This window comes from Ovis aries, chromosome 7, assembly GCF_016772045.2.
Source record: "Ovis aries strain OAR_USU_Benz2616 breed Rambouillet chromosome 7, ARS-UI_Ramb_v3.0, whole genome shotgun sequence".
Classification (NCBI taxonomy): Eukaryota; Metazoa; Chordata; class Mammalia; order Artiodactyla; family Bovidae; genus Ovis; species Ovis aries.
In genome coordinates, this window is record NC_056060.1 from 73,373,904 (window position 1) to 73,390,349 (window position 16,446).

The window sequence follows — 16,446 nt, forward strand, 5'->3', positions numbered from 1 at the left end:
ATAGGAGAACTCCATTATAGTGCATGAACAATATCTATTCTTCATATTAAGGAAAAACTCAATGCAGATACTATCCAGAAATGACAGGAGTTTTAATATAGAGTACTATGTGCCATAACTCCTACTGACTCCAAACAGACAACTATGCTTATATAGGTTATCTGAAAAGAACCAGATAGGCCTGAACAAGGGCCAGACAATTATTACACGCTATTAAAATAAAGCAAACCATCCAAACCATCTTCATAGGAAACTTTTAGAAATGAAATATTAAAGTTATTGCTAACATGATTTAAAGGATATAAACAAAACAAAATTTCCACAAGGTATTTTTGAGAAAATCAGAAACTATGGATCTGGCTTTGAAGCTTTAAAATCAGAAAAAAAGGTTATTCTGTTCAAATATCAGGGTAAAAATGACCTCAGTGAAGTAAAAGTCGCTCAGCCGTGTCCAACTCTACAGTCCATGGAACTCTCCAGTCAGAATACTGGAGTGGGTTAGCCTTTCCCTTCTCCAGGGCATCTTCCCAATCCAGAGATCAAACCCAGGTCTCCCACATTACAGGCAAATTGTTTACCAGATGAGCCACAAGGGAAGCCCAAGAATACTGACGTGGGTAACCCATCTCTTATTCAGAGGATCTTCCTGACCCAGGAATCAAATCAGGGTCTCCTACATTACACACAGACTCTTTATCAACAGAGCTATCAAGGAAGCCCCTAAAATGACCTTAGTAATATGGAATAATATTAAATCATTTGCTAAACTTGAAGTACATATTGAAGTCATTCAAGGGATAACAACCCTGTATAAAAATGAAAGGGGGCATTTCCTGGTGGTCCAGTGGTTAGGACCCTACACTTCCACTGCAAGGGCATGAGTCAATCCCTGGTGAGGGAATTAAGATCCTCCCTTGGTGGTGAGGCAAATAAAAGAAAGAAAGAAAGGGAGTTTTGGCATGCAAGTTTTGGCTACAAAATATCAGTATGTGTTTGGATCTAGTGGAAAAGCCCAGAAAGCACCTAGAAACTGGCTTTTCTCTTGTAGAAGACAGAGCTGATTATTCAGAATGGATTGTTCTCTAGTTGACAAGCCAGTAGACATTTGGATACCATGTCAAAGAGAAATATATTTTCAGTCTTGATTCTAAAAGGAAAGATAAGATGATAGAACATTCCTTAGGTAAAACCACTGAAACTAATTCTTCCATTGCCAGTAGCACCTGGTAATGGGAAATTCACTACTAATGTGAAGCAATGCCTATGGTTTTCATTATCCCTATGATGGCCTATTAATAAAAAGAAAACCTAAACATTCAACAGAGAATAAACATTTAAGGTACAATGGAGAGGATAAACTATGCTTCACAAAACCCAACCAGCACTAAACTTGGTACAAGCATTTCCTGTAGAAGCTAGAATGCTTCCTGAACTGGGAAAGAATTTAGTAACCATCAATTTTCACTAAAGATAATAATTGGCTTTGCTATCATTTAGCCATTAACACTAAATAAATTGACTCATCTTATGCAGTGACTGTTCTTTCAAAAAAAAAAAAAAAGGCCCGTTTGGAAATGCAACAAAAAAGAAATAAAGTAAGTGACTATTCACAGAACACAAATTAGAAAGGAGACTTGGTTGATGAGTGTATTAGTTGGTTTTTTGTTTGTTGTTTCCTCCAAACTCTATTGGAGAGTCTCATCAAATTCACTCATAATTACCCAAGACCCATATCATGAGGTCTTACGTGATTGTATAATGGACAACTGACCACTCATACCTCCCATCATTAAACAGCACATACAATCAATACAAAGATACCAGATGTGAATGGTACTTTCTGAAAGCAACAACTATTCTCACCAGTCCTCCAACAAAGCAATCTGGTCTAGCAAACAGCCATATTGGTAAAGATTCACCTCAGGTAGATACCATACACTCACATGCCATCTATGTATATGTTGAAAGATAACATACTCACTGATAACAATCCACTTTCCCTTTAACCATAGGAAGAAATGAATGAATTTCTCAGTCACTTTCGGCTGCTCTCACATAACTATAGGATCTTTACCATGGGTATTAATCACGTTTTGAAATCACATTCAAAACGCATTATATTTTTCTTTCATTCCTCAAAAGGCTGTTTTTCATAAGTATTATTTATTAATTTTGCTATCTAATTTTTACAAATACCTCCTGCCAAGAGAAGCAATAAATCTTTTATATTCTCTCTACACTATAGCTTAGCTACCACTTACCAATATATAATATTAATAAGGAGTTGACGCAGCTTATTGATGACTTAGATACCTACTGTTTTTCTTGTACAAAAGAACTTCAAAGCAGTTTGACTCGTAGTTGTCAAAAGTCTGCCTGACTTTCTCAATGGTTTTTTTGTCAGTCAATTCTCCATACATAAAACTGGAAGAAAAAAAAAATAAACACCAAACAATCCATTTCAGTTTGGGGTTGCTTTTCAAATGCTACATAAAATCATATACTTGGTTTTTTTTAATTAAGTATTCAATTTAGTTACAAAATAATTGCTCCCACAAAATGAACTAAAATAGTTAAACCATGTTTTAATCATGACTATTAAACTCTTGCTAGAAGATAGCTTTTTAAGCGATTTTGAACATATAGTGAGAAAGAGTAAGAGAGAAAAACAGTCCTTACTTTACACAAGTCCAGTACGCATCAATTTTAGTTACTTCAACAATCCTTTTGTTAAATAATACCAGTCTCCCAAATTTGGGTTTTCATAGTATATTAACTATGATTGATACCATAAAGTATAAACTTTGCTGCTAGATCATCAGTCTACAAGTCACGAATAAATAACAAGTACCCATACCAATCAGTGATCAATTTCACGACTTGTTTTAAAGCCTGTCAGCATTTCAGTGCATCCATTACTCAGCTCACGCACAGACAGCAAAGTGTGCAGTTGTGTTGCCTCCTTGTCTCTCAGTGGTACACTCATGAGACATTTTACAAAAATGGATAAATAAAAGCAGGAATTCACCATCAAAGATTAAAGCCCACCCAAGAAATGTAAAGTGATCATGGTGGAGGTGAAATTCGAATTAAACATAAAAGAAGTTATTTCTTCTAAAACAATGGTGGGATGTTGACACTGCTGTACTTGAGATACTTGAAATATGCAGCCAGAGGACCCTAGTGAGGACAAACCCATCAACATAAATCAGGAAAAGGACTGTTATAAAAAAGACCAATGTTTCCCAGAGGATGTAATACCATTTAAAAAAATAAAAAAGCCTTCACATTAAAGGAGGACTAGGAAGTAATTCACAGTACTGAAAGTAAAAGGATAGAGTTGAAGAGGATTCAAACTTAAAAGAAGTATACTGTTTGCTAAGAGGTAGAAAAAATGCTCTCTTCATATCATAAAATATATTACAAGAATGCAAGAACTGTTCAAATGACTTGATAGGTTTTTGCAAAGAAATAAAACACTTTAATCTCTATGTTTCTAATGTTATAGATCATTAAATAATGTACTAAATAAATATTAGTGTTACTATTATTTTCATTTCCCTGCACTTAAAACCAACAGAAAGAGATTTTTTTCTAATGCTTTGACACACATTGTTAAAGGTCACGGAACAATCATACTTTTTCATTGAGTATTAAGGTCACACTACATGCTTTCAGCTTGTGTGGTTTTTTCCACATTCCCATACTACAATGAAATGTGAAGATTCAGTATTATATGCATTACTGAATTGGCATTCTCGTTACTTACGAGGATTTTTTAAAAATACATACAAGTAGACCTAACGGAAGGAAGATAAAGGAGAGAAACTGAAGGGGACACATGCTATTACTATGGCTGCTGCTGCTGCTGCTGCTAAGTCGCTTCAGTCGTGTCCGACTCTGTGCGACCCCATAGACAGCAGCCCACCAGGCTCCCCCGTCCCTGGGATTCTCCAGGCAAGAACACTGGAATGGGTTGCCATTTCCTTCTCCAATGCATGAAAGTGAAAAGTGAAAGTGAAGTCGCTAGAGGAACATAAAAACAGAGATCAAGAGTAAACTTCCACATCTCACAAACATTTCCAAACGTGGATGAAACTGGAGCCGATTATACAGAGTGAAGTAAGCCAGAAAGAAAAATATCAATACAGTATACTAAAACATATATATGGAATTTAGCAAGATGGCAATGATGACCCTGTATGCAAGACAGCAAAAAAGACACAGATGTGTATAGCGGACTTTTGGACTCAGGGGGAGAGGGAGAGGGTGGGATGATTTGGGAGAATGGCATTGAAAAATGTATACTATCATGTAAGAATCGAATCACCAGTCTATGTCTGATGCAGGATACAGGATGCTTGGGGCTGGTGCATGGGGATGACCCAGAGGGATGTTGTGGGGAGGGAGGTGGGAGGGGGGTTCATGTTTGGGATCGCATGTACACCCGTGGTGGATTCATGTCAATGTATGGCAAAACCAATACAGTATTGTAAAGTAAAATAAAGTAAAAATAAAAATTTAATTTAAAAAAAAGAAAAGAAAAAGAAAAAAAAAGAAAGTTAGAAGGAAATACAGTCTTAAAATATTAATTCAGGGGTATGGCACTCAGCATAGGTATCAATGCCAAAGAAGATCTGAACTATTTACTATTTCCCATGATGCAATGTAATACAGAATATATTAATTACCTTGTATTTAGCAATGAATCATTTCTGATAATTTGTGCCTTCCTAATAATTTTTGAATTTTATGTAATTGTCAAATTTATGGACACAGATTTGTTCATGATATCACTTGATTGTCTTAATTTCTGTAAATTCTGGAGCTCTCTCTTTCATTCCTGCTATTGATAAGTTGTGTCTTCACTTTTGTTTTCTATTGATCCAGCCAGAAGTTTATTTTTCTGATCTTTAGAAAAATCCTTTCATTTTACTGACTTTTCTTACTAGTTCCTGTTGACTTATTTACTTATGTTCTATTGTCCTTGTCTTAGTTATCTTTTTCCTCATTTCTTTAGGTATTAATACAAATTATTTTAGATCTTTCTTTTTTCTAATATAATTATTTAAACCCTTAAGTTTCCTCTAGGCAATATATTAGCAGTATCTCATCTATGTTGACCTATTATGTTTTCATTTATATTTAACAGGAATATTTTTAAAAGCTTTGTGAATTTCTCTTGACTCGTGGTTTTATAGAAATGATTTGATTAATGTTCAGGTATTTGGAAATTGTCTAGATAGACTTCTGCTGTCATTTTAAAATTTAATTCTGTTACATGCAAAAAAAAAGAAATTATCTATTTTTTTAAGAGAATTTTTCCAAAAGTTTTTACAGAATAGAACTCAGTCAAAGGAGTACAAGACTCTCAAACTATTCTTGATGCTGTTGCAATCATAAGCTGTGCATCTGGTTTCAAATACCCAGTTCTACTAGTTACTATGATTGTCCAGGTAATTTCTTCCACCAGGAAAAATATGTGTGACTTGACAGTTTTTGAAGCCTCAAATATATATTTGTCATTGCTTTTCTTAGAATTTCCAAGACATCAACTTATTAGCCAGCAGTAAATCCAAGTGTGGTGGGGCCGGAAGCTTATACAGCTCGAGAGGCCCTCTTTAAGGAGCAGAATACTAAATTTATAAAACAAAATTAAATACAGAGCCTTGAAATTCATACACTCACAGAAAGGTGTAAAGGTTAAGGTTTTTTATCTTCATAGGAACTCTGCTCCTGAATATCTCAATTTAGAAAGTTTACAACATGAAAAGCATAGTTTGTTAGCAAGAACCAGCAAGACTAGCAGGATTCAACAATGATACCAGATCACAACTAAAAATTACAGAGTAACGACCCATCTTATGGTAACACCAACCTGAGCAACTAAAATTCTAGAAACTAAGAAAGTACTGATAGATGAAAGTGTTAGTAGCTCAGTTGTGTCTGACATTTTGTGACTCCCATGGACCATAGCCCACCAGGCTTCTCTGTCCATGGAATTCTCCAGGCAAGAGTACTGAAGTGGGTAGCCACTCACTTCTCCAGGGGATCTTCTGGACCCCAGGATCAAATCCTGCATTGCAGGCAGGTTCTTTACTGTCTGGACCATCAGGGAAGCCCACTGATAGACGTCACTAACCAAATGTTCTCTAATCTGTATCCTGAATTTTCAATTACTTTTATTTTTTATTAAAAAGGAATAGTTAATTGTCATTATAATAGTAAAATAAGAAAGAAAATCTTAGAATAGGATGACAGGTTCTAACTCCATAATCTTACAGCCAGACTAGCACATGATGCTTCAGAGGTCACTGAAAAGCCACTGTTCCCGTCAAAGCCTGGCTTACCATCATGTGAGTTTTATGAAAATCTCTGAGGGCATCAAAATTAAATTAGAATTCGTCAGTTACTGAACAAAGTCACCCTCCTTTCCTCCACCAAAACAAAACACTAGTTTAATACTGCTAATATTTTTTTACAGATAGGTAAACATTTTATTGACTGATATTTTTAATCTAAAGTGAAAGTGAAGTTGCTCAGTCGTGTCCGACCCTTAGCAACCCCTTGGATTGCAGCCCACCAGGCTCCTCCGTCCATGGGATTCCAGGCAAGAGTACTGGAGGGCGGTGCCATTGCCTTCTCCGGTTTTGAGTCCCTGCTGCTGCGGCTGCTTAGTCGCTTCAGCGACTTAGTCGCTTAGTCGTGTCCGACTCTGTGCGACCCCATAGACGGCAGCCCATCAGGCTCCCCTGTCCCTGAGATTCTCCAGGCAAGAATACTGGAGTAGGTTGCCATTTCCTTCTCCAGTGCATGAAAGTGAAAAGTGAAAGTGAAGTCTCTCAGTCGTGTCCGAATCTTAGCGACCACATGCACTGCAGCCTACCAGGCTCCTCCACCCATGGGATTTTCCAGGCAAGAGTACTGGAGTGGGGTGCCATTGCCTCCTCCTATTTTTAATCTAAAGACTCTACTAAAGAGACAATATTAAAACACACAAAAGCAAAAAGTATGATATGAGTAATTAAAGTACTAAATGTGTGTGGTCTTTAAGAAAAGAAAAAGCATTTTATTCCTATTACTAAATGTCAGAGTCTATGGTTCAATAAACCAAAACACAATATTCACAACTGGCCAACAAAAAATCATGAAAAAGAAATCTAAAATAGAACAAGGAACAAGAATAAAATTGATAAAAAATTAACTCTAATAGGATTAAAGATAAATTACAACTCAAAAAAAAGTAAAGAAACTATCTTGGAAACTGATGTAACAGTAACACTTAAGAAGGAATACAATACAAGTTTGATTCAGCTAAAATTCTAAAGAGAAGGTCAAAACAAGCAGTTTCTCAAACTCTGAAAATTCTATAACCCATTCCTCTTTAGCTCTCCCAATGCTAAAATAGCCTGTTCTAAGAAAAATAGGGGTATTTTAAGAAAAAAAATCCCAGATTATTATACTCTGAATAATTTTTCAAAAATAATATTTTATATCTTATATTGTTTCACTCATATTTTTACATCAAGCTTATTAAACTATGTATTTCCAGTGACAACACATATTTGAAGTAGTAAAATGCAGCAGTTAAATAGTAAAAGGTATTTCAAAATGACCCAAAATAACGTCTGAAATGTATTAACCATTCTTCGAAGGCAAGTGTTCTGGAAAGTAATTCAAATTTTGAAAGTATTTCCACCCAACACTGTCCAAACCAAAATGACTAAACCAGTGCTTCTGCATATTCTATGGGTACTATGGGTGTGGCACATTTGCTTACTTGCTCAGCTTTCCTTCTATGTAAATGCTGAATTTCTTTACGGAGGTTTCCTGCAACCTGACTCCAGATGATTGAAGCTCAGTGCAGTCTTTGAATGGTTAATGGTATTTGAATGGAAACAAGATTTAGAAATGATAATCATCAGACTTTAGAAAGCACATATCTATAAAATAATTTTATATAGTTTTTATGTATCTCATTGACTATCCTCCCAGAATATATAATGAGAATACTAAAAAACTATAGAATTTCAAATTACTGTATTGGATTACAAAACTCCCCTTCAGTAATGATAAATGACTTCCACAACTGCATTGTTGTCTTATTGGACAGCAAATAAAATTAGGTGCACAGAAGCAATCTATCCCTGCTATAATATGAAGCAGCCATGATATAACAGAGGACCACTGCACTTACAGGATCACTTATAAACCGTATAATCCATGGCCAAGTTGTTTAATTTCTCTGACTCTTAGTCCTTTCATCAGTGAAAAGTGAAAATGTTAATCACTCAGACATGTCCAACTCTTTGTGACCCCATGGACAGTAGCCTACCAAACTCCCCTGTCCATGGAATTTGCCAGGCAAGAACGCTGGAGTGGGTAGACATTCCCTTCTCCAGGGGATCTTCCCTATCCAGGAATCAAACTGGGATCTCCTTGCCTGCAAGCAGATTCTTTACCTTCTGAGCCACCAGGGATGATAATGTTAATATAACTCAGACAGTGAGAATTAAAAAGGGTAATGTACATGAAGTTATACATTATAATGTACTATACAATTGGTGAATTATTACTGGAATGTTTCTCATGGGTGGAGTTAGAAGAAGGCCCTTCCAGCCCCAACCCTACTCCCTTGACCCTTTACAATTTGACGGCAAGAGCTGATTCATTCCTGCTACTGGGCAGAGTCACTATGTCTGAAAGAGATACACACATCATTTTGTGTGTCTTCTTTCTTTGTGAGCCCATGACATTGAGGTATAAACTCACCCACAGCCTGCTGCTGGATACTCTGGCCACTTATCTTGCCACACAACTAACTTGTGGGAAGATCTGATCTTGGGAGATTTCCTGAAGGCTGCTGCTGCTGCTGCTGCTGCTAAGTCGCTTCAGTTGCGTCCGAACTGTGTGCGACCCCATAGACGGCAGCCCACCAGGCTCCGCTGTCCCTGGGATTCTCCAGGCAAGAACTAGCTTGGGCCATATCTAGCTTGCCTGAGCATTTGGCAGTGTGTCTTTCACGTACATCCTACCCTGGAAACTTCTAGGGAGTGGCTTTGCTTAATAGCAAGATTTACTTATTTTTGGATCCCTTGTTCTGCCATCATAATCTCACAAACGAGCCTCATTATGATACCAGACAGGAAGGATGGCAACCACGTTGACAGACTTCCATGGGAGAAAGGAAACTGCACCCTGAGAAAATATATAAGCTAATCATAAACACTGCCCGTCTATCTTAACCTGCTAATGGCCAACAATGTGAACTTACTGACTAGCTCAGGGAACTCTACTCAGTGCTCTGCAGTGACCTAAATGAGAAGGAAATCCACAAAAGAAGGGATATGTGTATACATAAGGGCTTCCCTGGTAGCCCTGGTAAAGAATCCACTGCAATGCAGGAACTGATTCACTTCACTGTACAGTAGAAACTAACTTTATAATATCTGCTAAGGGTTAACAATGTTCTTGGACTAAATATGCATTCAGTCCCCACAAGTAAAGATAATATTACATACAGGCTGTAGTTCACAGCCTAGCAAATGCTTCATCACAGAAACCACACAGATTGACTTAAAAATATGTGGTCTCCACCTCAGAATCAGCCACAAAAGTAAAATCATCATGAAAGTTAATCACAGGATGGGCTGAAATCTATAGTCAAAGGATCAAAAAGAAGCCTAAGAGAGAGTGAGGAGAAGGATTTAGAAATAAATAGGAACAGCTTTCAAAATCTGAAAGAAGTAATTTCATAATGAATCAAACCATTACATATTTCCTACAATGGATCATAAAAGGTTTCACAGCCCATTAATTTATATGAGCTTAAAAGGATTTAGATCAAGTCATAAAAGGTAAATCCATGACATGTAATTAAGGGAAACTAGAACTAGCATCAGACATCTCCAATGTTTGGAGTGCGACATGATCACTGAGGCACTCTGCCCTCCAGTACTTTTCTCAGTGTGAAGCAGAGCCCTCAGCCAGATGGAAAGGGATTGACTGATATCCATCATATGGAATGTTCTCTTGTTGACTGAGGTAACCCTGTGTTAATAAAACTACTTGTGAAAACAAAGTGTCATTTAACATCTCTGCTTTATTGTCTAATCTGATAGCTTGGTTAAGAATTATTAATGGGCTTCGGGGGTGGGGGGGGGGGCGGAATTGTATTCAAATGCATCTGTCTACTCCTATCCTCCCTACCTATATGATTGGTCTTCCCACCCTTCTATCTTAAAAAGTAAAAATAAATAAAAATAATTTTTAAAAAGGCAGAACAGGCTTTTAAAAGGCTCAGATTAATCAAAAGTAGAATGCTAACGTGGTTTTTCCTGGAACTATGACAGTATGTCTCTAATGTCAGGGCTTTATAAGGGTCTGAGATAAGATCAGACGTTTTTAAATGCCACTCCCCTAAAACCTACATACAATCTCTTTCTAACACACAATGTGTTTTATGTCCTTCAGTATAGAGCAATAGTCCAAAAGCTTGGAAATGCAATTATTAAATAATAACATGAACATTTGAAATTCCTAGGAATCCAGAAATTTCATAAAAAATAGTTTTTGAAATTTTAGCTGAAATAAAAATGAGAGTACATGGCACACATCAGATTTTTTTAAATAGAAATTTAGCTGCTATGATAAAGTACAAGGATGTGAAAGTGAAGTCACTCAGTCATGTTTGACTCTTTGCGGCCCCATGGACTGTAGCCTACCAGGTTCCTCTGTCCATGGGATTTTCCAGGCAAGAATACTGGAGTGGATTGCCACTTCCTTCTCCAGGAGATCCTCCCAACCCAGGGATTGAACCCGGGTCTCCCACACTGTAGGCAGATGCTTTACCATCTGAGCCACCAGGGAAGTCTATAAGCCTCCCTCAAGGCAGATGAGAGTGAAAACAGAGGGCCGTTCTGGACAGCAATCTGACAGCAGTTAATTTACAATTTCTGCATATATTCCACTGTACAGCAATCTTATTTCTGGCATAGTGACAGACAACTTCTCACATGGGGCCACAAGAAGATGGCTATAAGGATGTTTACCTCCTTGTTTTTGGAGTAGCAAAGTGGCAGAAGTTGGCATTCAAGACTAGTAAAGTGGATATAGAAACTGAAGGCTATGAGAACACTATAAAATGGTCAGACATGATGAAACAGATTATGATATAGCAACCAAAAAAAACTCAAGAACATAATGGTGAATGAAAAGAGCAAGAAATTGTATATTTTACTGCGTGGTATAAATTAGGCAGGCCTTAAAAACAAATGCACATAAAGCAACATCATTATAAGAATACACATATTTATTTTACAAATGGAATTGTTAGAAAGACATCAAATAAATACACTAAAATGAATAACTATGGAAGATGAAGGAGGATGGAATGAAGGAGAAAAGAAATAAAATGAGTCAAATAAAATAGACACTTTGTCTGGAGTAATCACAATGATAATATTGGAACAAACTGAGGAATATATTTAATTTTTTACTCTATACACCTGGTCTAATGAGAGAAGCATTGGAAAAGACAAATACTCACTGATGTATAGTTTCTTATTCTGTCTAAAACTTGTCATTATTAAAATCAGTAAAACTCTTTGATTTGTTTACAAGGTTACCCTCACTATGAAATTATTTGTGTCCGTATTTAACTAGAATTCAGTGATTTCAAAACTATATAATAACATTTAATCTAAACCCTGCTGAGACATAAGGGAGCAGAAATGGTCCATACAAACCTTAGCCTCCCAGAACTTAGAACACACACCTCAATGAGAGTGCTAGGCCAAGAGCTAATATATCCACCCAGCAGACAAAAGGCACAAGAAACAACAGTGCTAACAAAGAGTCTTTCAAAGAGGGGCCACCGTTTCCCACTGTTCCCACTTACCAATTTCACGCCTGAAAGTGAAGGCTGAATGTGAGAATGACTTTAATAGAGAGAAAATGAGGATCACTGGAAGAGGATAAGTGGAAGAAGAGGATGTTTGAACAGATAGTTTCTTAAAGCTCACTAAGCATCAGAACTATCTGAGCTGCTGGTTAAAAGTACTGATTCCTGCTCCCACCTACCCACCTGGGGTGATCCTGATTCAATAGGCTTAAGGTGAGGTCTGAGAATCTATGTTTTGCTAAACCTCTGTAAGTGATTTCCATAAATAGTCAGGTTTAGACTCCATATGAAATCCCTACTCTTCATGAAGATGTAGAATATATATATTTGTACATGCATATAATGTTTTGCAGCATAAATGGGTAGGAAAAAAAAGAAAGAAAGAAATAGGTAGAAAAAAATCAATCACTGTTTCCCTGGGCAAATCCCTTAACCTAACTCTACCTCAAGTTTTTTCTTCTGAAAAATAAAGAAGATGGAGTAGAAAATAATTCATATACCTTGCAGTTCTAAAATAACATGATTTTGGTACTTAGTTAAGTGGGAGCATTAAAGAAAAATTAACTCAAGGAAAAAGCATCCCATCTGGTCTTACTGAAATATTGTGAAAAGTTTTCAGTTCTAAATAGGTTCCTTACATAGAGCTTCCTTTTCTTTTTTATGATCTTTTTTGGTAATACTCTCTTTAAGCTCACAGATACGGAATATTTTAAAAGCATTGTTATAAATAATATAAATGCCAGATTCTGTTTTACATAAGTCAAACAAAATAGCAGTGGTACAACCTACGACCATGACAAAAGTATGTGTGACTTATTCAAGATGAAAGAACTTTTGATCTTTTTAAATGTTTAAAACCATGTCCTACTTGGTTGATGGTTGCTGACTCTGTTCAAGACAGTTTTAGCAACTCAAAAAGTGCTGATGACCCTATATCAGTGGGTCTCTGATATAGGCTGCCCCAATGATCACTTTTAATTTTTGCCTTTTCATACAGTTCATGGAGTTCTCAAGGCAAGAATGTTCAAGTGGCTTGCCATTCCCTTCTCCAATGGACCACATTTTGTCAGAACTGTCCACCATGACCCATCCATTTTACATGGCCCTACATGGCATGGTTCATAGTTTCATTGAGTTAGACAAGGCTGTGATCCCACATGCTCAGTTTTGGTTAGTTTTCTGTGATGGTGGTTTCATTCTGTCTGCCCTCTGATGAATGAGGATAAGAGGCTTGTGGAAGCTTCCTGATTGGGAGGTTCTGGCTGTGAGTAAACCTGGGTCTTGCTCTGGTGGGCAGGGCCATGCTCAGTAAATCTTTAATCCAATTGTCTGCTGATAGGAAGCTAGGAGTAATGGCAGTAATGGGCTTCCCTGGTGGATCAGCTGGTAAAGAATCTGCCTGCAATGCAGAAGACCTGGGTTTAATCTCTGGGTTGGGAAGATCCCCCACAGAAGAGAAAGGCTACCCACTCCAGTATTCTGGCCTGGAGAATTCCATGGACTATACAGTCCATGGAGTCACAAAGAGTCAGACATGACTGAACATCTTTTACAATGTTGGTAAGGTGACCTCCTTCAAAAGGATCTATGCCATCAAGCCACAGCTCCCAGGACTGCTGTATTCAGTGCCCCTGGCCCTGCAGCATGCCACTGTCGACCCACACCTCTGCCAGAAACTCCTGGACACAGGCACATCTGGTTCCGTCTTTTGTAGGTCCTGATGAGCAGAAGGTTTTGTTTGTGCCCTCCATAAGTCTGTTTCTCCAGTCCTGTGGTATTGGAGAAGACTCTTTAGAGTGCCTTGGACTGCAAGGAGATCAAACCGGTCAATCCTAAAAGAAATCAACCCTGAATATTCATTGGAAGGACTAATGCTGAAGCTCCAATACTTTGGCCATCTGATGCGAAGACCTGACTCATTAGAAAAGACCCTGATGCTGGGAAAGATTGAAGGCAGGAGGAGAAGGGGACGACAGAGGAAGAGATGGTTGGATGGCATCACCGACTCAATGGACATGAGTTTCGGCAAGCTCCAAGAGATGGTGAAGGACAGGGAAGCCTGGCGTGCTGTAGTCCATGGAGTCGCAAAGAGTCAGACATGACTGAGCAACTGAACAACAACAACATTGATAATCTAGCACATAGAATAGTTCATGGCCCCTAGAGGGTGATTAAAAAATATTTATTGAATGAATTGCTAAATTCACAGCTATGCAAAAATACTTCTCTTAGCAAAAGCTCTCACCAGCGCCTCTTAAACTATGTATTTCTTATGACAATTTAATCTCCTTAATATTCCAATATAATTTTTGCCCTATAGGTTTTATGTGAGTCAATAGGTTCTCAATTCCAATCTGGGGAAGAGGGGAATTGGAATTCCAATTCCGACTATCTATCCAGAGGCAGCATCAGATTCTGCAGGTTGAACACTAAGGGTTCTGTCCCACATGACTGCCCTCCCGCTTACTTCAGGCATCAGCACAAGCCTAGGTGTTGGCTGTGCTTCTGATCCACCTAATTCAGACTGGTTCCCAACCTTAGACTTCAGCACCAGTTATAGATCAGAGGTTCCCAAGACCTCTTCCTTTGGTTTGAATAATTTGCTAGAGCAACTCACAGAGCTCAGAGAAACATTTTACTTACCAGACTTCTGGTTTATCATAAAAGGATATAACTCAGAAATGGGCACATGGAACAGATGCAGAGGCAAGGTAGAGGACTTCCACACCCTTACCAGATATGCTACTCTCGGCTCTTCTACACGTTGCCCAAACAGGAAGGTCTCTGAACCTGTCCTCTGAGTTTTTATGGAAGCTTCATACCTGTCATAACTGATTAAATCATTGCCACTGGTACTGATTCAACCTCCAGCCCCTCTCCAGGAGACTGGGGAAAAGTTGTGCTTCTAATCACATGATTGATTTCTCTGGCAGTCAACCCCATCCTTAGGTTATCTAAGAGCTTTCCAAAAGTTACCTTATTAACATATCACAAGAAAAGCCAAGAATTGAGGAGCTCTGTGCCAGGAACTGGGTGGAAGACCAAATATGTATTTCTTATCACAAATCATGATATCACAGTGAATCTAAATTTAAGCCTTTTAATCACCTTCAACATTTAGTTAAACTTTAGAAAACATTCTTGGGCTGTTCTTTTACCTACCTGCAAGTGCTACTCTTCTGCATGACGTCAGCTCGATGATACCCAGAGAGTTTACAAAAACCGTCATTACTATAAACTACAGGCCAATCCACAATCTGGGCATTTCCCAGTAAGAAACTCGATTCTAAAGAAGAAAGAAGAAAAGGGAAGTTTTTTAGCTTCATTTAACAATGTACAAGTAATTAAAAACACAAATTTATAAAAATAAATAAACAAATGTAACTGTTGTTTTTATAGCACAAACAGTAAAACATATCCTTGAAATTATTATTAGCATAGCATGACCAACACGTGAGATTTGCAACAAGTATGAGATTTGCATATGAACTAAAAACTCCATTGAAAAGAAGCTAGTTTACAATACTCTTGCATTCAAGTAAATACTATGCTATGAAAATAAAGTATGGTTAATATTAAACAAATGTTCATGACTACAACAATCACAGCTAAAAACAGTTTATTAAGACTAAGGCTACAGTCTCTTCTTCACAAACTGAGAATATTAAACTTAAAAGCAGAGGCAACTTTGGATAACTCCTCCAAAAAGTGTATTAATGTAATTTTAACATGATGGGACAAATTCTTTGTATATCAGTTTGATTTACAGAAGGGCTTCCCTGGTGGCTCAGATGGTAAGGAATCTGCCTCCAATGTGGGAGACCAGGGTTTGATCCCTGGGTCGGGAAGATCCCCTGGAGAAGGGAATGGCTATCCACCCCAGTATTCTTGCCTGGAGAATCCCATGAACAGAAGAGCCTGGAGGGCTACAGTCCATGGGGTTGCAAAGAATCAGACATGACTTGAATGACTAACCTTTCCTTTCCTTTCCTTGATTTCAGTTCAGTTCAGTTCGGTTGCTCAGTCGTGTCCAGCTCTTTGCGACCCCATGGACTGCAGCACGCCAGGACTCCCTGTCCATCCCCAGCTCCCAGAGTTTACTCAAACTCATGTCCATTGAGTCAGTGATGCCGTCCAGCCATCTCATCCTCTGTCGTTTCCTTCTCCTCCTGCCTTCAATCTTTCTCAGCATCAGGGTCTTTTCCAAGGAGTCAGTCCTTCACATCAGGTGGCCAAAGTATTGGAGTTTCAGCTTCAGCATCAGTCCTTCCAATGAATATTCAGGACTGATTTCCTTGATTTACAGAAGTCTAACTTAAAATTTTTAAAGCTTCTTTTTAAAATAAAATTATTCAAAGACATTATTTTCAACCACACGCTACAAGATCAAACCAGTCGATCCTAAAGGAAATCAGTCCTGGAAGGACTGATGCTGAAGCTAAAACTCCAATACACTGGCCACCTTATGTGAAGAACTGATTCATTAGAAAAGACCCTGATTCTGGGAAAGACTGAAAGCAGGAGAAAAGGAAACAACAGAGGAT

At 37.9% G+C, this 16,446-nt stretch overlaps 1 protein-coding gene across 1 annotated transcript in view; it reads right to left on the reverse strand.

Annotated features, from left to right (window-relative positions):
* KCNH5 (potassium voltage-gated channel subfamily H member 5) overlaps positions 1–16,446 on the reverse strand; it is a 401,757-nt gene that overhangs the window by 355,672 nt on the left and 29,639 nt on the right. The window contains exons 2-3 of the mRNA XM_004010706.6: positions 15,065–15,188; positions 2,318–2,424 (exon numbers count right to left, since the gene is read on the reverse strand). Coding sequence (XP_004010755.2) covers positions 2,318–2,424; positions 15,065–15,188 — 231 coding nt within the window. The remainder of the gene's footprint in view (positions 1–2,317; positions 2,425–15,064; positions 15,189–16,446) is intronic.